General features: G+C 43.9%; 1 protein-coding gene across 9 annotated transcripts in view; it reads right to left on the bottom strand.

The window, feature by feature from the left end:
• The window catches only part of TSPAN4 (tetraspanin 4), a 393,576-nt gene that overhangs the window by 63,883 nt on the left and 307,848 nt on the right, over positions 1-21,845 (bottom strand). For all 9 annotated transcript variants that reach the window (XM_027459702.3, XM_072038961.1, XM_072038960.1 and 6 more), the window contains one exon: positions 5,145-5,336. In XM_027459702.3, coding sequence (XP_027315503.1) covers positions 5,145-5,336 — 192 coding nt within the window. The remainder of the gene's footprint in view (positions 1-5,144; positions 5,337-21,845) is intronic.

Raw genomic sequence — 21,845 nt, 5'->3', positions numbered from 1 at the left:
AAATGTGGTATCCATACGCGTGTGCTCTCACAACCGAACAGACACAATTTCCTGAGCTTTAGACAATCTGGGTTTGCTTCATGGCTCTCCCACAATCTCCCAGTGCAACCTGTGCAAGACACTTAGCTTCACTATGCTGCAGCTCCCCATCTGTCTAATGAGGGTAATAATACTTTCCATTTGTCTTATCTATTTAGCTGGAAAGCTCTACTGGGCAGGGACCGTTTCTTACCAGGGAGATTATACAGAATGCATGCACCAGTGTCCTGATCTCATGGGCTGCCTGCAGGGGATACTGTAAAGCAGGTAATAAATAATGTAATCCATCATGATTTAACAGCGAGAATTGGGATTTTTTAACCTGGGCTATGCATGGAATAATGACTTCTCACCGTGCATGCATACCAATACACATCATGTATGAAAGACAGAGCTAAACACGTACAAAAGACAGAACTCAGGCAATTCAGGCCCTCAAATACAGATCCTAAGCAATTAACCTTATGGACGATCTTAACACAGATACTTAAGAGTCAGCCAGGTCAGTGTTTGAGCACGAAAGAGAAAAAGGGTTTAACGAGGCATGAGTTTCTCTATCACAGAGCAACAGCATGGGCACATGTACATACAGGGGCTGCCTAAAGGGTATGTCAGTACTAGGATCCCTGTGCTCATCATAACCAAGCACACGTGAGCAGCGCAGCAAGCTGGTGCTGTCTCCTTCCACAAACACCTGCCCCCAGCTGAGAAGTGTGAGCATTGCACCTGGGTTCCAAGTGCACAGGCTGCAAGTCCTTGCCGAAATCCCCAAAGCTGAGGATAAAGGCTGAGGGCTCTGCTGGGTATTGGAACTACAAGACATTTGCAAAAGGGAAGGAAATAAAAACAGATTCCTGATTTTGTTTCAAGGTAACGTCTAGAGATTTGCAGTACAGCTAGATGACCCTGCAGGGTGTGTTCGTTACTTATGAAAAACATCAGTGAAGTCAATAACCTAACTTTCTCAAGTCAGACTCTTAGGTTATTACCTGCCATCTGTTCAGGACAGTGACCCAACCCATCAGAACAAAGCTGTCATTTTCTAATTAGAGCAGGATCTGAAGCACAGACACTTCTGTTGTATGATCTTGAGCAACCAGAATAGCAGAAATGTCAAAGGAATCTTACTGAAGCAAGAAAGCATTGTTCGCCTGCTTCCCTCATCAACTTGCATCTGCATTCAGATGCAAGATTATACACACCAGGTTGTATGCTTACTTCAAGAAATGTTAGTTGCTCTGATTTCCCTAGGGAAATTCAATGATGGAAAAGTTTATCTTCCTTCACGTTGGATCTGGCGCAAATAAGAATCATTGTAAATACCTATTCTTTGTTCAGTGAGATCTTAGAAGGACAGCTGCACAATTCACCTCATCTGCATATTTCTGCAGAACGCATAGGATGGTTGAGGTTTCCTTTTCATTCTTCCTTCATGCTCCATTTTAGATTTTCGTACTATTTGATTCCTCTGAATGCAGAGAGATAGGAATGGGCCTGTTGCTTAAAAGATTAACGAGGCATTGTCCTGGCTATACAATGTCACTGAACAAAGAGTATCTGCCAGCTCCCTACTTGGTGGACACATGATAAATCCTTTCAAGCCAGCCTAAAGCTTTACAGCTTTACTATCTAAACACTTCACAGGGTTTACGTGGTTCATTCCTAACTTACACCCAGCTATTCATAAATCTCATTTACATATTAAAGTTTACTTGTTTTTGACCTCCTTTCTCCATCAGTCCCCTGCTACTCAGAACACTTCATTTGTCCTCCTTCCTTTCAAAACTGTTGGCAAATTTGGGAGGTAAGCAATTGTTATCATTTATATCTAACGTCGCAGCAGCCCAGTACCAAAGAGTTTACAGGTTTGCAGTGAGTCTCCTTGATACTGCTCATTTCCTATTCACTCAAGCAGACTCCTTAAGGAAATCCGACCCCTTTCCTTAAGGATATCTGATCCCTTAACACATCATCAACCTGGAACACTGTTCATAAGGTAACACCAAACACACACTGATCCTGCTATGTCCAATCTTCTGCTCCTCCAATGCAGGTGGGTTGTTCTTGCAGTTCTTCCCCTGCTTCACCCCAGTCCATTTTTGGAGCCCCACGTTGCTCCGTGCTTCTTGCAAAACTTCCAACTTCTTCCTCCAAACCACCTATCCCAACACCAGCAGCATTTAAACATTCTCAACCACATCCTTCTCCCAACCTGTAACCACATCATCCTTTTCCTCTTTATTCTGCTTTTAGGAAGCTGAACAAGAGATGTTCCTGTTGCCCTGGAAAATCGCCTTCCCAGTTCTTGCAGGTCTATGACTACTGCCATTCTGTCATTAGCACAGGGTGCACTACAGGAGGCCCAAATTGGTTAAACCAGGTGGGTCCCACATAGCCCATATGCTTATAAAATCATAACTGTCTTTAAGGAGATCTAGAGAGCAGGATTTCAGAGCAGGAGGTGACGGGAACACAGTATGTACAGGGCATCTGAAGGATCAGATGACATTCAAATAATCTTTATTGATGTCTGTAGTCATATCGAACACCCCTGACTTTCTCTCACACTACTGAGCAGAGGACAGAGGGAGGGCAATGAAACCTACTGCTCGCTCAGAGATACACAGAGATGTTCTGCTCACTGCAGAAATGTTTGATCTTGTGTATATAGGTGATAACTTGAGTACTTGCCATCACAGAACTCCAGCTTGTTTTACTCCATCTGGTTTTGGTTTTGTCCATTTGAAATCTCACTTCATCAGACTATTGCATAAAGCTTAGTAAAACATGCAAGGGACACAACTTCCTACCTTTTACTTCTTGCTTTCATTTTGGCACTTAGTTAACAGTTTTTCACTGGTTTTAAGCCCATCACAAATTTATTTCAACTGCCTGCAGACTTTGTATCACTGCTGTCCAACCCAGTTCCACAAGTTTGCTTAGCACTTGAATCTTAACTGACCTATTGTTGGAGCTAGCCAAATACTAGGGGTGAGAGCAAATTAGGAGAATCAAATAACATTATCTAGTGCAACAGAATATACTACCCATACCATCAAGTAGCCTCCTTCTATCAGCCCATCTTAAGCATATGTATGTGGCCAGACTTCAGTTTGTCTGTCCAGATACTATCAAAGCTCCTGTTTACAAATGGAAGAAAAATTTAGGAAGAATAGTTTCTAAGTTAAGTAAAGTTAGCTAAAACAAACACTGCGTAAGAAGACTTGGCACTGACATCACACACAGGCAAGACAATTTACTGTTGAGCTGCTTCACACTTGCAGTAATATCTTCTGGAGATGGAATAAAATTAACAGGCTTCCCAGTGAAGTAGTCACTGCACCAAGCCTGTCTGAATTTAAAGTGATTGGACTGTGCACTTAGTAGCATGGTCTAAACTTTTGGGCAGAGCTGTGCGGTGCCAGGAGTTGGACTTAATGATCCTTATGGGTCCCTTCCAACTCGGGATATTCTATGATTCTATGAAATAGGAATTCAGTTCAAATAGTAAACTTAGTTACTACCAGGAACAAAACTAGATGTTAAGTTGTGGCCTGGGATATACAGAAAGGAGTATAAGGACTTGATCCCACAGTGGCTGTTAAACACAACCCAAGTCAAATACACACAGTGTTGCCAAAGCTTAGTGGCTTTCCCTTTTTAACTTAGTAAATCTTATATCCCAGCTATAATGAAACAGTCCCCTGAAAAAGCTGTAGAGGGCATTCTCAGAGATGCTTAACAAAAAAACAAGCATAAATATTTTTAGGAAGAGATTCTGTTTTTTTATTTTATTTTTTTTTATTTTTTGGCAGAAGACAGTGTTGGGAATACCCATGAAAAAGAGAAAAGAATGAGAGGGTGTGGCAACCACACCCAGAACAGCAGTTGTTCGATATTCAGCAAGTTCTTTCATTCAAGCATTTATTTCAGTATCTACACTACCTCGAAAAACAAGAGTTGGCCAAAACGAGATGCATCAGCCCTGAACTTAATAGCACTATTTCAAACACAAGTTAAGTAAATACACCAGTTCAGGAGAAGGACAATGAAGGACAAACCTACGTAATAAAACTTTGCTCCCAGGAACAGAAGATCCTACTACCACTATCCATATTCCTTCCAAACAGAGATAGGCTAGAGAGAGGAACTCACACGAACTCAAAAACCTCAGTGGTATTGACTGCATATCTTGAGTCATTCTTTAGCTTTTTGCTCCCAGGGGAGCAAAATGAGTATGTGAAAGAGTGATGAACAGCCTTTTTACAAAGCAATCACCAGCTCACCAAACTAAACTCCAGCTTCACTTCACTCTAAGATTTGGTGAGCCTCATTGTGAGGTATTGGACTGGAGCAGGAAGGCCACCTCACTCACTTCCCATTCGTTACCTGAACATGATCAAAAAGTATAAACTAACTCCAAGTACGTGGCCTCACTACTGTAACGTCAGCCCAGCACTGAGTGGCATCAAATCACATTTTGATAAAATGTACCAGCTATATGGCTCAAGCCTCCGTTAAATTATGGACAGCTGGCACCTTATTAATCTTTGATTTCACAGCAATCTTCTCATGCTGGCAACTTTGCTTCCTGACATCTCAGTGTTTTAAGAGTTAATGATCAGCAAAGCAAACATTGCAAGTTTAAAGGACTTCATTTCCAATTTAAGCCAAAAACAACCCGTCTCTTCACGTTTCCTGCCTACATTGAACTTTCTGCCCAGGACTTCACATCATCAGTCCCAGTATAGTAGACATAAGGAGTAGATAGCTATCACAGCTAAGTAAGCAACAATTCAAGAGTACACTGCAAAAGCTGTCTTCACAAATCTCCCCCTCTTCTCTGAAAAGTTCAAAGAAACCCACACAACCACCAGCCCTTCCCTTCTGGCAGGTCTCAAGCTCCAAGGACAGGTTAAAAGCATGGTCAGAAATGACCTAGCAACTTCTGAGAGCTACCAAAGACTGAATCCAACACAACTCACACCTCTTCCATGTCAAGTGGGCAACTTCTGTAGAAATACAGGGTGCTGTAACATGCCTTGGAATAACACTGGGGTCTTAAGACAGCAATCACTGCAAAAGCATAGCGGCTTAATACTTACACTCAGCAGGAGGCACTTGTTTTCTTTGATGGCACCTATGCAGCCCACGAAGCCAATGATCATGACAAAAGTCCCTGTGACGATCAGTAGGTTGGCAGCCGACAGGGACGGGAAAGAAGAGGAGAGGGTGGCAAAGTTCCCTTGGGTAACAGCCAGCCAGATGCCCACTCCAAGGATTCCACAGCCTCCCAACTGGAAAAATAAAGACAAACACAGAAGCTTAGTTATTGCATCAAAGTAACCCCAGATGTTAATCCGTATTGATTTGGCAGTGGTATGATGAATGCTTCTTTTAGCCATGCCTAAGAAAAAATGGTCTTTAGTTACAGCACCTTCAGTCTAAAGTACAGAAAGCAGACAAAGGAGAAATAAAAACATTTTACTGAGGGGAAACTCAGCAGTAAGATAATATACTCAAAAAACGGCTCACATTTCCTAACTCTAAGCCACAGTTTCAAATATCAGGTCTCCAGTGAAAAAGCAGACACTCACTAAAAGAGACATTCCCAGTGGCTCGGATCTCAAAGGGGCTGAAACAATCCATATCCCAGTTAGGTACCTCACAGAGCTGCCCAGAATGGCTGAAGCAGTTTGGATCCCCTGCTCTTCCCATTCCAACACATTGTCTCCTGTCTCTGGCACTTGCTAAAAGTTGATCTTGCTACAGCATCCCCTGGTAGGACACCTCACACCTCTTCCCAATTCCTCACCAATGTCAAGACTCCCTTGGGCATTCAGAATGTAAAGGAGCCAGAGAAGGAGGAAGAGTTCTCCTCTAGCATTACAGAAATTAATAGATGCTTACTGCTAATGTGGCCACTGGTTTGGTAATTCAATCCTCAGAAGAGGACTTTGCTGCTTTAGGAAAGACTTGAAAGGGGAACAGTATTAACATACTGTACTGGCTCCTCAGGCACGGGACCAAGGAGAAGGGAGCATTAGCAGCACAGGCAGAGCCACCACCACAAAAACATAAAATTTACAATTATTATATACACAAGGAATTTTAAAAAATGCAAACATTTATAAGCCTGCTGCTTATAATTGAGAGAAAGCTTGCAGAATTGTAACAATCTGAGTAAAGCTGAGCAATTAAATAGAATTAAACCAAAGGGGATTTTGCATTATTATACAGTCACACAGCAGAGCATCACTTAGGTTTCTTTCTTTCCTTCTCTCTCCTTAAAATAACCAATTTTTATTGAGTTTTATAATTGCACTTTATTATCCAAATCAATTAAAGGCTAGGAAAGAAATTGTGTTCATAGAGTGGTAAGCCAGACATAGGAGCATATCAATTAAATGTCTGCATAAAGTGCACGAATGTAAGACAGATCCCGAATCAGAAGAGGAAAGAGACAGAGCTAATCCTGGGGCAGAGCTAAGCCTCAGAAATGAAACACAGAAGAGAAGCACAAAAGGCAAAGCAATTTCTTAGTACTAATTGCTAAGGTTGCCTCTGCACGCTACTGAATTCCCCCTCCATAAGAGACCAGAAAGGTGGCTGTATCTCAAGGCACAACTGCTTGTCCCAGTTGTAAACCAGTCTATCTTGTAAACCAGTTTATTTTGTTCAGAATTACAGCGTCAAACTGTACCTCATCATCAAGTACCTGCACTGGGAGAAAGCAGACTCCAAGACCCACGGACTCGAACCATCCCATTAAGCAGCCTGTTCACATACAGGCATCCTGCACCACCCTTTTGCAAAGCGCCCTCCATAAACACCTGGGAGGGACAGTCCTACGTGTGCCATGACCACATACACTGAAGTACCTTCCCTCTGTGCCCACTTACAGACCGTGATCTTTACAATGGTCTAAAATGATTGAAGAATAGCTAGAGGAGAGGAAGGGGGAAAATACTTTAAAAAGGTATCCCGCAGGGAATTGTTTAGGGCACCCAAGGGGATATTAACAAGGAAAAAGTGGGAAGAAATTTGTTATGGATTCCCTAAAAAGTAACTAAAACTCTGAAGGTTACCTGGACAATAGAAGAGGATCTAAGGAGAGGTGGCAGATACCCGAGTTAAACCCGAAGACCAAGAGATAGCTTGTGTAAAACAGTGCAGGTCTGGTTATACTCGCTTAGATCAGGGCTGAACATTTCAAACACCAATTTTCCTTCGGTTAATTCACCAAAACCTGAAAATCACAGGGACCCTTTGAGCACCATCTGGCTCCAACTGGATTTCACCATGGGATTCTTAGGCAATGGCAGCACTTCAGCGCAGTTCCTTTTCCAGTACTTGAAGGTCCCCTTGTATTCCTTGAATAAAACCATTAAGCTGCCATAGAGTGTCCTGGGAAACGAAGGCTGCCTTTAATATTTGTCTACACGGTTCTTTAAATCTCCCTTTCCACCAAGGACCGAAGCAACCGTGCAAATTTCCGGCCACTGAACATAACAACAGTCAAGCACCTGGTTAAGGAATGCAGCAGGGAACCCAAGACCCACCATGACACCCATAGGAACCCACAGGAGCAGACTCTTTTCTTTTCCCAAACATCATGTGGCTGCCTTTCCCCCCATTCCTGAACAGTGACAATTCCCAGTTCCAATCTCAGCGATCACCAGAATCCCATTTATTTATTCCAGGTATCTCAAACTCTTGTGGTTGGTTCTGTGCTGCCTGTTTTAATTTCCCTGCCTTGATACCTAAGGAGCTGTTAAGTTACAGACAATTTTACTTCATTACCATGTTCCCCTTCCTCTGTTTTTACTTCCCCTACACCATCCCCACCCCCTGTTTGTGCCAAGCAGGCAGAAGAAGAGTGATGAGATGTTAAGTCCTGACAGCTTTCAGGCTTTGCTGAGATGTGAAATTAAACAAACACAAAATCATTAACAGGGCTACTCTTGGAAATGCAAGGGCTTCTTTGCAAGCAGCCAAGCTGTCACAATTAGAAGAGGCACTAAATATTAAAACAAAAAGATTAGCAAGAAAACTATAGCTCAAGGCTGATCTACTGGCGACCAAATACAAGTCTATTGACTCCACGTGGCAAGCGCAAGGTTGACTACAAAAAAAAAAACAAAAAACAACCACAAACAACAACAATAACAAAACACCTCAAAGATGTCAGGCTGCTGAAAACAGCATTTTTTTAATCCCTTGTGAAATGTTTAACATGGTATTTGCCTAATTGTTCATGATATTCTACTCTGGGGAGCTAGGCAACCTGGCAAAATTTAAAGCAGAATGCAGATCCCTTTAACATTTTTTTTTTCCAGTAAGTGTTGCGTTTTTTTGTAAAATCTTTTGTTATTGTGCCAAAACACTGTGGCACCAGAAGGGATGGTTTCCTAGCCCTAAGTCTTAAGAGATTTGAGTGAAGCGTCTGTTCCAGGACAGCTCCCGGTGTAAATCTGGAAAAGGCTGCTCAATACATCCATGCCTCGGTCGCGACACACCGAGTACAAAGACATGACCGGTGGGTTCCTTGCAAGCCCTGGACTTTGCAGTTGGCTGTGGAAGCAGTGCTTTATTCTGCTCAACATAAATTGCTCCCAGGCAGGGTCAAGCAGTAAAGCTGGTGGCTTATTCTAAAAGCACAGATTCAGTTCATCTCTCCCCCCAGAGACACACAGACATGTGTACGCTCACTCTCTTGGCAGAAAAGCTGCCTACAGAATTAGATCCTCCAAATTGTTCTAATGGGCTAGAAAATAAATTATTCAGACTTCAGAGCATGCACTTAGAATTGATCTTACAATATTGTAAACAAAGTAATCCCAAACAGCCCCAGATATATGCGTGTTGTCGGACAAAATAATTCAGAAGCTACAGCTACACGCTTAAAATACTGCAGGAGAAATTGCCTCATTGTTCATGATAATGGTGTTGGTGTCTTTAAGTGTTTTTTTTTATTGGTTTTATTACATACAAAATGCATCTAATCAAGGCTTCTCATATTGTATCTGATTGGGATCTACCCATCATGCTTCCTCTTTTTAATAATTCCTTTTGTATTAAAAAAATCCACCAATAACAGAACCCAAGTATAAGGTACAGCCGATAGTTTTGTAGTCATAGTAATTAATTTACTTAGAGGTTTCTCTCGCAGCCTCCACAGATTTAAACAAAAAGGGCCTTCTCAATCCCACTTGCTATGCATTTCCTCTTGGGTGAATGTGCCTCCCCCTCCTTTAACTATGAAATAAGAGTACGCAATGAAAAAATCAACATCAAAGTATTAACAGCAGTGATGGGAACATCATCCAGCAGATGTTCTTGTAACGTAAGGCAGACTTAAATTACTGTTCCTTGTAGCTGGATACATGTCAGGTGGAAATGGAATACGTATATATACGTTGACAGGATGTAATGAATCTTACACGCCCCAAGCAGAAGCTCACGTGCTGCTGTGGGCACTGAGGCTTTCTCTACGCACACATGCAAGCAGCCTCTCCTCGTGGCTGCTGCCTCTCTTGGTTAAGAGAACCAAGAGCTAGGTGGTGGCTGGTGGCCACTTCTGGCCAACACCTTCAGGCCAGCACTTTGTGGCCTTTAGACTCTGAAGAATCTCCTCGACATCAGCACACAATGCGTTTCTCTTGCTAGTTGGAGGCCTGAAACTTAACAAGTGTAAGAGGCAAGGATATTATAAAACTTAATCCCTTTGCGCCTCCGATTTTGGAAAGTTAAGTGGAGTAGTGAATGGGGAGCTGAAGCACATTTCTGCCCTTAGGATAATTAGGCTCTAGAGCTCTGCAGCAGAGACGAAGAAAATGTGCAAATATCATCCAAAGCGGCCATGATCTGAGCGACCCTTTTAGCAATAATTTGAAAAGAATTAGAAAGAAATTAGTTAGTGGGGATGACATTCCTGGGAGTGAAGAGACTGAACAGAAGCAGCCCCTAAAATCCAGTACGGGATGAGAAAGGGGAATAGAGAATGATAATTTATTTTTCTTGAGATTAAAAAAGCTAGCGCTCATTTGGTCTGCAGGTTTAAAACCAATTAAAGCAAGTACTTTTTCATGAAACATTTAATTGTATTTTGGAACTCATTGCCACAGTTTTGTGGATATCAAAATATAAGCAGATTCAAGGAGGGATTACACAAATCAAAGGAGGGCAAAGTGCCCTAGCTTTTATTAAAAACAATAGTTTGGATGCAACCCCTGCAGACAAAGGCCTTAAGCTGTAAATTGAAGCAGCTGAGAAAAGTGTCCTTTATTATCTGTCCTTTTTTCTTACATTCTCTTGCAGCATCCCTGAAAAGCCACGACACTAAATAGAGTACTTGGCTAGATGCATCTTTGTCAACATGATGGGCATCTGTGTGGTTCTCCTCATGTAGCTCTCCTCCCCTCCCTAGTTTCAATGTTACTTGCAATTTGAGTTTTTTTTTCCTTGCTTGGCATCAGCCTGTTTTCGAAGACAGGTTTATAGCTATAGACACCAGTTAATTCCCTGTTTCTCCTCACCTATATGTCATGCTCTTGCTTTTGTGTCAATGTGAGCAGATCTTATTCAAACCAAAACAAAGAAAGCTGTCCCGTAATTAGCAACAATGTCAAAATGTCTTCCACCTCCTCAGACCCACTGGACCTACAGAGGCTGTATTTTAATTCCAGTGGGCACAGTGACCCTAATTGGACCCTCCTTGCACTACTTGTCCAACCTGGAACAAGGCCTACTAACTACGCACCCACTCTACTTGATTTTTTGTGTGATTTGAGACAGAACGGTTGTGGCAAAGTCCTACAACTTATACCACAAGCAACAGACTCCTGCATTCATGCCATCAACAGCTAAACTACAAGCAATGCAGTGCTTAAGCTGTGGTACATAAAATAAAAAAGGATCAAGTTATTTGGCTGCATTTGGAACCGGAGTAAAGATTCCTCCACATCCGCTCTTCACACACACGTGCTCCCTTCTCCTCCTCCTTGCTGCCTTCTCCTCTCACAGACACGACCCAGGTTGTCAGCATTGCTTAAGGAACTTGGACAGCCACCAGCCACTTCTCAGCTGTCATCACTCCAGAGCACTTGAGCTGTCTCGTAATATATGTCAATAACAATCAATGAGAGCTGGGTTTCCAGATCCCCTAGATCATAGCACATAGCTTCCCTCACTTCCCACTACTGGGATTAAGCAACCTTGTAAAAGGTGGTTGAATGCAAACACGTACCTTCCGCCTCTTATTCCACACACCTTAGCACCTTGGTAAGGGCAGAAAAGTCATCAGTCTGTTTGGTCTTAGGACAGACCTCAAAACTCTGTTGAAGCTTGGGATTTCAACAGTAGGGCACATTGCAAAATTTGTACAGAAGGGGAAAAAAAAGAGGAAAAAAATAACAACAAGCCCACAGTCTGCAAATCCCTCCTGTGAAGGAGAACAACTCAGGGAATCGTTTCCTCATCTAATTCAGATGGGCTCTCACTTGCATTGCTTCTCAGACAGACACGTCTGGTCTCAGCCTGGAATGAATGCCAGATCCACCCAGTAGACAGACATTATCCCACAAAAAAAAAACACATCACAAATGGATTGGATGCTGCTCTACTCAACGCTTTCTTTCAGAACAACATCTACTCACTGCAGTCTATTCTCTCCAGCCAAAATTTTGTTTTGTTGTGAGGTCATTTTATTCCACTTTTGAACTCTTTCACTAATATCTCCATGACTTACGGGAAGATGCTTTAAAAAAGCACAACTGAGTAAAACACAGAGCGTTCCAAATGCCAATCTCTTCAGCTTCGCATATAAGCAGCATAGAGTGATTAAAAATTAAAGCTTCATGAAACTAATTGTTTGGCCTCGTGATCCCATCTTTTCATTTTCCTTAAAAAAGGAGTTTTTAAGTTTCAAATACAAACATTTTGAATTGGAATATGGGCCATTACATACACAAGCAGCGGCCAAATGCTTCCAAGAGTCATGTGCGCACACTCCCCATAGGTGTCAACCAGCACGACTTATCAATCACCTCGCTGATAACAGCGCTGAGGGGCCAGCCCGAGTGCTGGTCTGGACTTTTCCTAATGGAATGATTCATGTGCTGTCTGCCTTACCCATAGTCAGTGGTGCAACACAGTGGGTAGGGCTCAAAATGATTTCAAAGCAGACGTGATGCATCATCCTGGGGCTCGTGCCCTGGTTGCTCTCTCTCTCACCACAGTCTGTTGTCACAGGTTGGAAGATAAACACGTCAGGAGCTCGTGTTGTTGCTTTCCTTCCTTTTAGACATTTCTCTCCTATAAATAAGCTGTGTTTTAGGATATTCCATCCTTCATGCGAGCCTGACAAATAGCAAGAGTGCTTTTATCAAGCCTAGAAATTCTACAGAAAAGAACTTTGGAGCTTATGGGAAAAGCAATCGTTCAAGAAAGGCATTTATTTTCATAGTGTCAATAATGGAAATGTATAAAAAGCTGTTTTTTCAGTTATCCTGGTGAGGAAAGAGCCTCAAGAGCTTAAGCCTTAAGAAATTCATTATTCTTCTCCAGTTGAGGTCTACCACTAAATTGCAGCCCCATACAACTAAAGTAAATTTGGGGACAATTGAAGATGTCAAAAGACAGAATATCATACTGACACCCCGCTAATGGAAAAGTGAATAAAAAGTCTTTCAGTTAATCCCTGCTGTTTTATGAGCAGTATTCTCCTAAGTACTTGCTCCTCTAAATCACAGTTATCTATCAACTACTGTTACAAAAGAATGGAACCACAACATTTACGAGTTAAAACACCCCATGTAAAAAGGGTGTTTTCCTTTCACAGGCTCAAAATTCATGGAAACACTTAAATGTGCTCAATGGCACCCTTAGCGAGCAAAGCATTTAAGTACGTGCTCAACTGCCCCTGACTTTAATTAGTCACTTCTGCAGGGCACTCAGTGGCCCCGTACTGCGAAGTCATACATCACTGAGGATGCAAAACCTTGCAGAAAGATAGCAGGTGAGGATGACCTATCAAGGCAGCACTGCTGATAAGAAAGTTAAACATGATCACAGCATACTTAAAAATGGTACTTATCAATGTCACAGGCATCTGATTTGAAAATTTGCCTAAAACCTACCTCAAATGGAAGCTATGTACCACGTTAACAACAACTTAGTGAAACACAGAGCAAATACATCAGTAATACATCAGTTAGAAGAGGGAAGGGGGTGGCTACAGGACAATGAAAAAAAAAAAGCCTCTTTGCAGGTTCTGATCTTAATCGCTGCCAAATTGAAAGTGTTAAAGCTTTTTCATCTGCTCCTCAAATGTCATTTCTAAATCCACCTGGGATGACTGTAATGAAATCGATACAGTTTTAAAGAGGAATACATGCATGAGGTCTGGAATCAGAATCCATCAAATGAAGTTAAAGCTTTTAAAAAAGAAGCAGAAAAGGGAGAAAACTGGATGTGCTCCAGAGTCCCAGTTCTCTCCCAGCTGCAAACTGATACAAAAAGTTTATAGTCACTTCAGAGCACCTGGGAAAAGACCAGATCTGGAGCCGTGGGTTTCATTTTGGCCTCTTGCTGCCATATACATACTGTTAAATACTGAAAACAAAAGTAGCAAATGGTGAAATTTGGTCTTCAAAAATAGTGTAATTTCTGGAAAGGAGATTATCTACAGAGATTTTTACCCAAGCCATCTGGTGAGGTGACAAGAGAAACTGAGGACAACAAGCACAATAATGCCTCCCAGAAGCCACAGCTCAGTTGGTCTATGACAGATTTCTTGCACTACAAAAAAATACAGATTATTTGGTGTTTGTAGAGTTTTTCTCTCCCTTAGAGGCATTGGAAGGGTTTAGACTAAGAAGTACTGAAATACGAAGATGACAGGGGTCAGAAAGGAAAAAACAAATATAAACAAACAGGTTTTTTAAAGAGTACAAAGCCAACAGAGACAGTCTTTCACATTACTCGAGAAGTTTTTAAAACATGTGCTAACAGGCACAGTCTGCAGGAAAATAGAAGCAAAAATATTTTCCTGTTGCATGTATAATCCATCCATAGAGGTATGCAGATAGCACAGTGCTGGTTACTATAGAAACCTCCAGAGTGAATATAGATACTATAGCCTAAATGCAAAATTAGTTGTGTATCTAAAATAGAAAAGTGCTGATACCGGGGGAAAGAAAGAACTAAAGCTGATATCCTTCCTCACAAAAGCTTCCAAAAAATAAAGAGTCTTGACTGCATCAGCCAGTATCTGATTAAAAATAGTCTGAATAAAGGGTCTCCTGCAATGCACACGGGCAGAAGCCGAACTTAGTTCTGCAAGCTGAGACGGATTAGGAAATGGCAGCGAGGGCTGGGGATGCTGCTTTTACTGACGTGTTTGGCTCATTGCATCTCAAGCCTGATTTTAAGAGCATCCTTGCCCCGGGTCCCAAATTGTGCTGATGCATTCCACAGTGATTGCGGCTAATTTTCCTGATGGAGACCTCTTCAAAGTGAAATCGTTTTTCTTTGCTAAGATATAGCCTATGCGATCAAGCAGGTCTTCTCCCCCCCGACAAGTACAGCTATCCCATTGCCTGCCCTCCCATCCATCTCTGAAGTTCCCTCCCTTGCTCGGCAGCTGGTGGCACTCGAAAGACACGGTGGCAGCATGGACGTGTGGGGTCAAAACCATGCAATGCTCGGAAGTTTTGGGACGGCAGGCAGAGGGCTGGAGGTTGCCAGGAATACAGGGCTCCCTTCCCTCCAACCTGCTCTGTGCTAAAGAGGGGCTGGCAATACCTCGAGTCCTGGCAAAGACAGATAAATCTTCTGTCCCACACCAAGTCCCTCCTTCCCACCGTTCTCCAGGTGCCTCCACAAACCTGGGCTGGTTCCTGGAGCTCTCCATTCGAGGAGCTCGAGTCCTGCTCAGGAATCGGGCCATCTCCAGCAGGTTTGAGAAAGCAGTAGGACTTTTACCCAAAATCTCAGTTCCTAAAACCTAGGAAGCTTCATGACACCACTCCAGCACCTGAATGAGGCATGAACAGCTTGTCATTGGTATTTATTAACCAGCTTCTTCACATTCATGCTATTGGTAATGCTAAGGATACTTCCATCATTTAGTGCATCATAATACACTACAGCATCAATCGATGGAAGCAACAGAACTTGCGAGCTTAATGTGGGGAATACAATGAACTACAGAGCATCTCGAGTACAAGGCAGGGAGGCTAAGGCCTCACATACAGAAGAAAATAATGCAACAGAAGACAGGTTCAGATCACTCCAATGCCATTCTCTCCTCTCCCTTTCTCTCTCTCTGCCATGTTGGGCTGTGCAAACCCCGTTACCCTCCAGCATGCAACTTAACCCCCACTGCCCTAAGAGCTCACAGAAGGCACACAGCCTTAATATTCCTTCCTGAATTAAACAAACAAACAAAACTGTCCCAGCCTGGGCATCCAAGATGCAAACACAGCTCCACGCGGGACAGCAGAGCATGGCAGCACCAGCACTGCTAACGAAATGTGAAAGGCATTAAGAGGCAGTAAAACCTCCCTTATCTGACATTTAGCTCTTCATTGAGATGGGGAGAACGATCAAACTTGTGCGCTGCAACTAGCTTTTAATGAAAAGTCTTTCTGAAACAGTCCCATCAATAAATGGTTCACACGGCCGTAGGAAGGGTTTCTACCACTTTCAGTATCGATCCCCTGATCGATTCCAGACTCGGGAGCAGCGATTGCACCCGAATAGCAAGCAGCCTCACATCACAGGACTCATCTTCCTTCACTGAATGTCATCAGGAGGCTGAGCAAAAAGCGTTCTCAATCTTTTATGGAGTGTTAATCATATTTGTACAGGCAAACAAAGTATTTACTACCATCACAACTGCCTAATGATCCCATGTAAGCAGTCCCTTGTAACAAAACCAGCCTGGTGACTGGAACAGCATCTCGCACTTCAATAGCCCAAATGCCTCGTCAAGGAAACTATTCTAATTGGGTGGGAGTACAAGAGAGAGCAAAGATTATTCCCTTGTTTTATGTTAGCAATTTTTAATGATTGCTTATTTATATTAGGCTTTGCTATGCAATAACACATCCGAGGCTTTGCTGCACTCTTACTGCTGCTATTTATATACAATTGCCGTATCCCCAGCCACTTCCAAGCACGGGCAGTACGCCATCAGTAATGAATGCCACCTCAAACAATCTCTTTTTTCTGCGCTAGTTATCCCCAGAGGAAACACTACAGTCTTTTCCTACCACCAACCACGTATCTGCTGCAGAAGCATTTCACCTGCTTTGGAAGGAGCGCTTTCAGCTGAACAGATCCCTGATCAGCGGCGTCATTGCAAAGCACCAACAGGAGAGCCCACTGAATCCCTTGCTTCCCCCCTTCTGTCTGTTTTGGGGATCCACCTGAGTGAGCACACAGGCTGTGAAGTAACGAGGAGCACGAAGCGCTCCCACTGGGACTGTCCAAACCACACGTCCACACAGCAGGCTACCAACCAGTCCCCCTCTGGTCATATAAATACCGCTGTTAACATCTCAGCTGCAGAAGATTTCAGGATTAAATCGCATCTCTTTTTGTCATGCTACAGGCTACAACACAGAAAGATTGCAGATATTTTTTCTAACCTCAGATCCATACAACTAGCTTTTGGGCTGGCACATTATTATCTAAAAGGCAGGAGAGAATTGTCACTCCCAATAACAGGTTGTGAAGCTCCCTGATCCTCCCCAAGCGGTTCGGAAATTAATTCATCCACCTTTCTTCATTAAAACTACTCCTTTTTTTCTTCCTCGTGGTTATGACACAGATACTATCCCGCCCCATGCAAGTACACACGTGGAGCCTGAAGAAGGAAATTCTCCCCGTTTCACAAGCCCCTTGCAGCGAGTGCTCATGGAAAGCATTCAGCCGTGCTTACACCACCGCACCGCCCGTTCCACGTGCTGCTTGGTGGCTCTTAATAAAGGAGGGTGACTGACATGAATTTATAGCTTTTTTATTACTTTGCCCCCTCACGTTATAAATTCATGAAACAGTTGTAGTTTATTGCATTTTTATGTTTGTCAGTTTTATTTACATACTCTCTCTCGCCATTAGAGGGAAAAAAGCTTTTGGGTTTCTGGAGATTCTCAATCATTCTGTGCCGGTGCCTGAAATGAGATGGAAACAAAGACTTCTAGCTCATCTAAAAATAAACCATCACCTCAAACGCTTTCTCAGCACAACCTTCCATCATAAAGCACTGCTACAGAAATACGGCTTTATAAATTATGTATCTTAGGCTTCGCACGCTCACAGCAGTTTACCAATAAACGTTCTGCGATAGTTGCTAAAAAAAACGGACGTAAAATCATTGCCAATGATGATGAATGATTACAGCTTAATAACAGTCAAGCTGACAAAGCTGAAATGTCCACAGGGTGCATTGCAATTCAAATGCCACAGGTGGAAAAATAAAGAGCTTTCAAATATAAATGTTACAGCCTTCAGCAGAGAGAGGAAAACTAGACAAAGGCCTTCTGACACCAGGCAGTGTGCTAATTCTAGGATGTCCCCCAAAATGAAATGGTGGAATTTAATGTAAATTTAATAGGCAGGAGAATAAACCAGCTGCAGGGCAGAGACTGCTGCGCTGTGGCTGTGCTTGGTGGGACAGGGCTGACTAGAGAACTAGATCGGAGAGAGATGAGGGACAGAAAAGGAAGTCACACACAGGCTGAAATCTTTACCCAAACTAGAACAAGAGGATGTCTCAGCTAGCGAACCCTAATCTTGGCTTAACTAGATTTTTGTAGGTTAGGGACAGGAAGGAAGAAGGGGTCAACAAGACTCTCAGTTAAGTTCAGGCTACAAGCCCTGTTTGTGAATCAAGGGAAAAGTCTTTTTAAACATCTCCTCATCAGGCCACTTACAGGCTGCAGCTGTACTTTAAGGAACCTGCTCATAATGAATGGCCCTTAGCCACTAAGAGCTCAATAGCTGATTTCAAATTGTAATCGAGGAGCTGAGTAATAAGAGAAGTCTCAAGATGATTTCAGCGGTCTCCAACCTAATTCTGTTAACCATTTAACAGGCCAAACAATCAAAGGGACAGAAAACTTTCATCACTGGAGCTTTGTTTGAGCAGCTTGCCTTCAGACAGCACAGAAGATCCCCCAGAGGCAGTCACTTCAGTGATTTTTCTGGCATTTCAGTCCCAGCATGGTCTCTCGCTCTAATTTTTGTCTATCAAGTAACAGCAACACTTGTTGCTTAATCTCGAATGATGGTGTCTTACCTGGCAGGTGGCACATCTCAGGAACTGTGCTACTGCAATGGACTTGTGCCAGGAAAACACCAAAAAAGAGCATCCAATTTTCAGTCCAGCTGCTCTCTTTCCCGTGGCTCCCTAGGAGCGCGACTGGCCATTAAGATGCTCTCTCACGAGAGAAAACAACTGGTATGGAAATACAGGGCTGAAGCATTACAAGACACAGAAAACAAGCAGGATGAATGAGTCTTCAAATAACGTTGGAAAGATAAAGCAGAGAAACACGAGGGAAAATCCTTTGAGTAACTAGCCTACTCTGCTTAACGAGTTCCCTCCAGGTTCAGTGATGTGGATGAATATTGCCTCTCTGTCCTTGTCCTTCATCGTGTGCAACCTCAGCAATTTTTGTATTTTACTGGAGCCCTGCATCGATCCCTACTTTGAAGGCTTTCTGTGTTCGCTGAACCAGAACTCCTTTCTGCTCAATGCCTGCGCTCTCTGCCTTGCTTACAGACGATGAATGAAGCTCAAAGAAACCATGCACACGTACCTGGGAGAAAAAAACAACAGGAAGGTATATCCCTCCCTAGGGGCCAGAAAACTCCCAAACTTCTAGACTAATTAAAGAAATCCAAGACTCGAGGGCATTTCCCACTTGCACTCTGCTGGTGTTTGTCATCCAGCCCTTGGGTGCTGTGGATTCAATGACAGGCTACCTGGAATTCATCCTTCCACTTTACTTGCAAGGACCCAAGACAAAGAGACCTGCCAACAACCTTCCTGGCTAACCTCGTCCACACCACAGCTGCTGGGGAAAGCAGCTTCTCAACACTGTGGCTGGCATGCAGCTGAACCCAAAAGAGAGCAGCAATGTTCCTCTGAGCAATGGTACATGGGATGCATGGAAAACGAGTGGTTTTTGGCAAGTATTCCTCTATGCATCCTAAAACACTCCTCTCAGATGCTGCTCAGGATTTGAAATACAGAATCCTAGAATGGTTCAGCTTGGAAAAGACCTCCAAGATCATCTAGTCCAACATTTAACCTGGTACTGGCAAGTCCCCCCACTAAATTGTATCATCTCTGTCCTCTGCCTGAGCTATTCCGTGCTGGACCTCAACCCATGATGGGGCAGGAAGCAAAGCTGTAAATGCCAGCACAGAGGCATGAATTTGCCCAAAGAAATCTGAAATTTAGTGTAAGTCTATCTTTCTGGGACAAAGCTGCAAGGAGGAAACTGCATTTGGGATGCAGGAAACAAGCTAACAAAGCAAGCATGGGTTTAGAAGCAGAAAAGGGTCAGAGGAAAGCTCCTGAAGAAGCCTTCCCTTCACTGCAGCAGCATGGGGAAGGCTGGTGGAAATATGATGTCATCGTGCCCCTTTATTTTAAGGGAGAACGTTGCTGTTTGGCAGGCTGCTGTCAGGGTAATTGCTTCCTCCTTGGTCTGATGAGTCTGAGATTTGTTGTCAGCCTTCCAGGGGCAGGGAAAAGCTCATCTATCTTTTCCATTTTATCTGGTGAAATGGCCATGGGATTTGCTCAGTTGTGCAGCATTAGAGTGAATGATTACGAGGCAGTGCTGAAGCACCACCAAGACACACATGGTACCGCGCATTAGTCCTCTCTGAGAAAAGCCAGTTCTTAAAAGAATAATTATCCTAAGTTGTAATCCTTAATAGCCACGGATGGTGCAAGCAGCTAGAAGTAGCTTCCGAAACACCAGCTTCTTAAATAAATACTCCTATCAGGCCCTCCGAGGAGCTGTGATCAAAGCCTGACACCATTTCCAGCGAGGCTGATGCTGCATCCAAGTCCTCATCCTTCAGGTTTCCTGTGTGAAGCACCATCCTGCTCTCCCGAGCCCAAGGAAAGCAGAGTCAGGCTTTCCTTGGCAGCCTTGTACGTAGTGCTGTGCGTCCAGCACGCCCGCACCACATCACATGGGAGAACAGGCAGCACAGAAGAGGCTACATTTAGAGAGGTGGTGGCATCGGTTTGCCCTGCAGTGAAGCCGTCTTCAGGAGCAGCTTCCCCAGCCACCACTCCCATTAAAAGCAGCCCTCGTTTGGCAGAGGGTTGATTCTGTCACATTTGCTTTCACTCAACAGATGAGTCCAGCAGAGGCTTGCAGGCGATGCGACATTTTGCAATGCTTTCCACTGAAGTGGAACAAAACCTGGCTTAAGCAGGAATCCTACAGCTTTGTTTTACTTTAAATACATTCAAAATCCAGTCCTTCCTCTTTAAACCACTGCAATCCCACACAAAGCACGCTGTTAGCCTGCAATGGCTGCAGGCAGCCAGGAGCATCCCCAACCTCCTGTGAGGCCCGTGGCACAACAGCACGTGGCACACTGAACATACTGCAGGGCTTTCAACAGGTGAAACTTGCAGCTTCCCTCGCTCTCAAGTTGACAAAACAAGCACAGCATTCCCTCAAAGCCAGCTAGAAATGGGAAATCAACTCTGACAAGGAGGACAAGAGGCTCACAGTGAAACTTCCCCATCTCCTACCCGAGAGCAGCTCTTGGAAAGCCTGGCTTATTATAGACACAACCGGCTCGCTACGCAACTTTGCTATAGGGCAAGGAAACCAAAGGCAGAGAAATCATTTCTTGCCGCGCAGCATCTGCTCGCTGGCTTTATTGCTGCTGCCAGCTCGAGGAGCAGAATTAAACGGCGGCAATATTTGTGTGAGCGGGAGCAGCACTTGGCATCGCTACGTGAGAAACTGCTCCTCTCCTTGCAAACACACCACTGTCCCTCCAAGGACGGACCCTCCGAAGCTCTGGCAGGAAAAGGAAGCCAACGCTTCTCCAAGTGCCACCGGGAGCAGCGACACACACGACTGCCTGCTGCCTCCCCCCACACCTTACAATGATTATCCCCAAGCTGCTTTGGAGACCTTGCGAGACCGCTCCGCTGCATCCTGCTCGACGTCCAGCCCCAGTCATTAAACTCTTCCTCCGCAAATGCTTGCTGCAGTCTGCTCTTGATGGCACTGGCTACAGCAAGCTCATGCTCAGGGCCGGAATGGCCTAGCACCACCTGTCCCGCAGCAAACAGATTGATGCAAGGGCAGCCAAAGTCCTCCTGGCATCAGCTAGGGAGGAAAATAGCAGCCAGGCAGCAGATAGAGGGAGTCTGCAGCAGTTCCAGCCTCATCTGAGCCACCTCCACAGGCTCTGCTCCGAGGAGGAGATTTCTAGACGACGTGGGCTGGGCGCAGCGAGGGGGAAGAACCACCTGAGCGTGGCTGCACCAACCATGCCGCCCGCCTTTCTGAAGCCAGAGGTTATTTTACAAGCGTGTTATTCACAGCTGGATGCCATGCAGGCCTCCCATGGCACTGCTCGCACCCTCTTTCCCCATGGTCCCCTCTGGGCCGACCACACACGAGGCGTTTGTGAAAGACTCTTGGCATCCCCACACTGTTCTCTGCTTAGACTTACCAGCTAGCTGCCAGCGCAGTGGAATTAATATATATATGTTTTATATATGCATACGCACACGCGTTACAAGG

The sequence above is a fragment of the Anas platyrhynchos genome, chromosome 5 (genome assembly GCF_047663525.1).
Source record: "Anas platyrhynchos isolate ZD024472 breed Pekin duck chromosome 5, IASCAAS_PekinDuck_T2T, whole genome shotgun sequence".
In the NCBI taxonomy this organism is placed as follows: Eukaryota; Metazoa; Chordata; class Aves; order Anseriformes; family Anatidae; genus Anas; species Anas platyrhynchos.
This window is presented reverse-complemented; position numbering and strand designations above follow the sequence as displayed.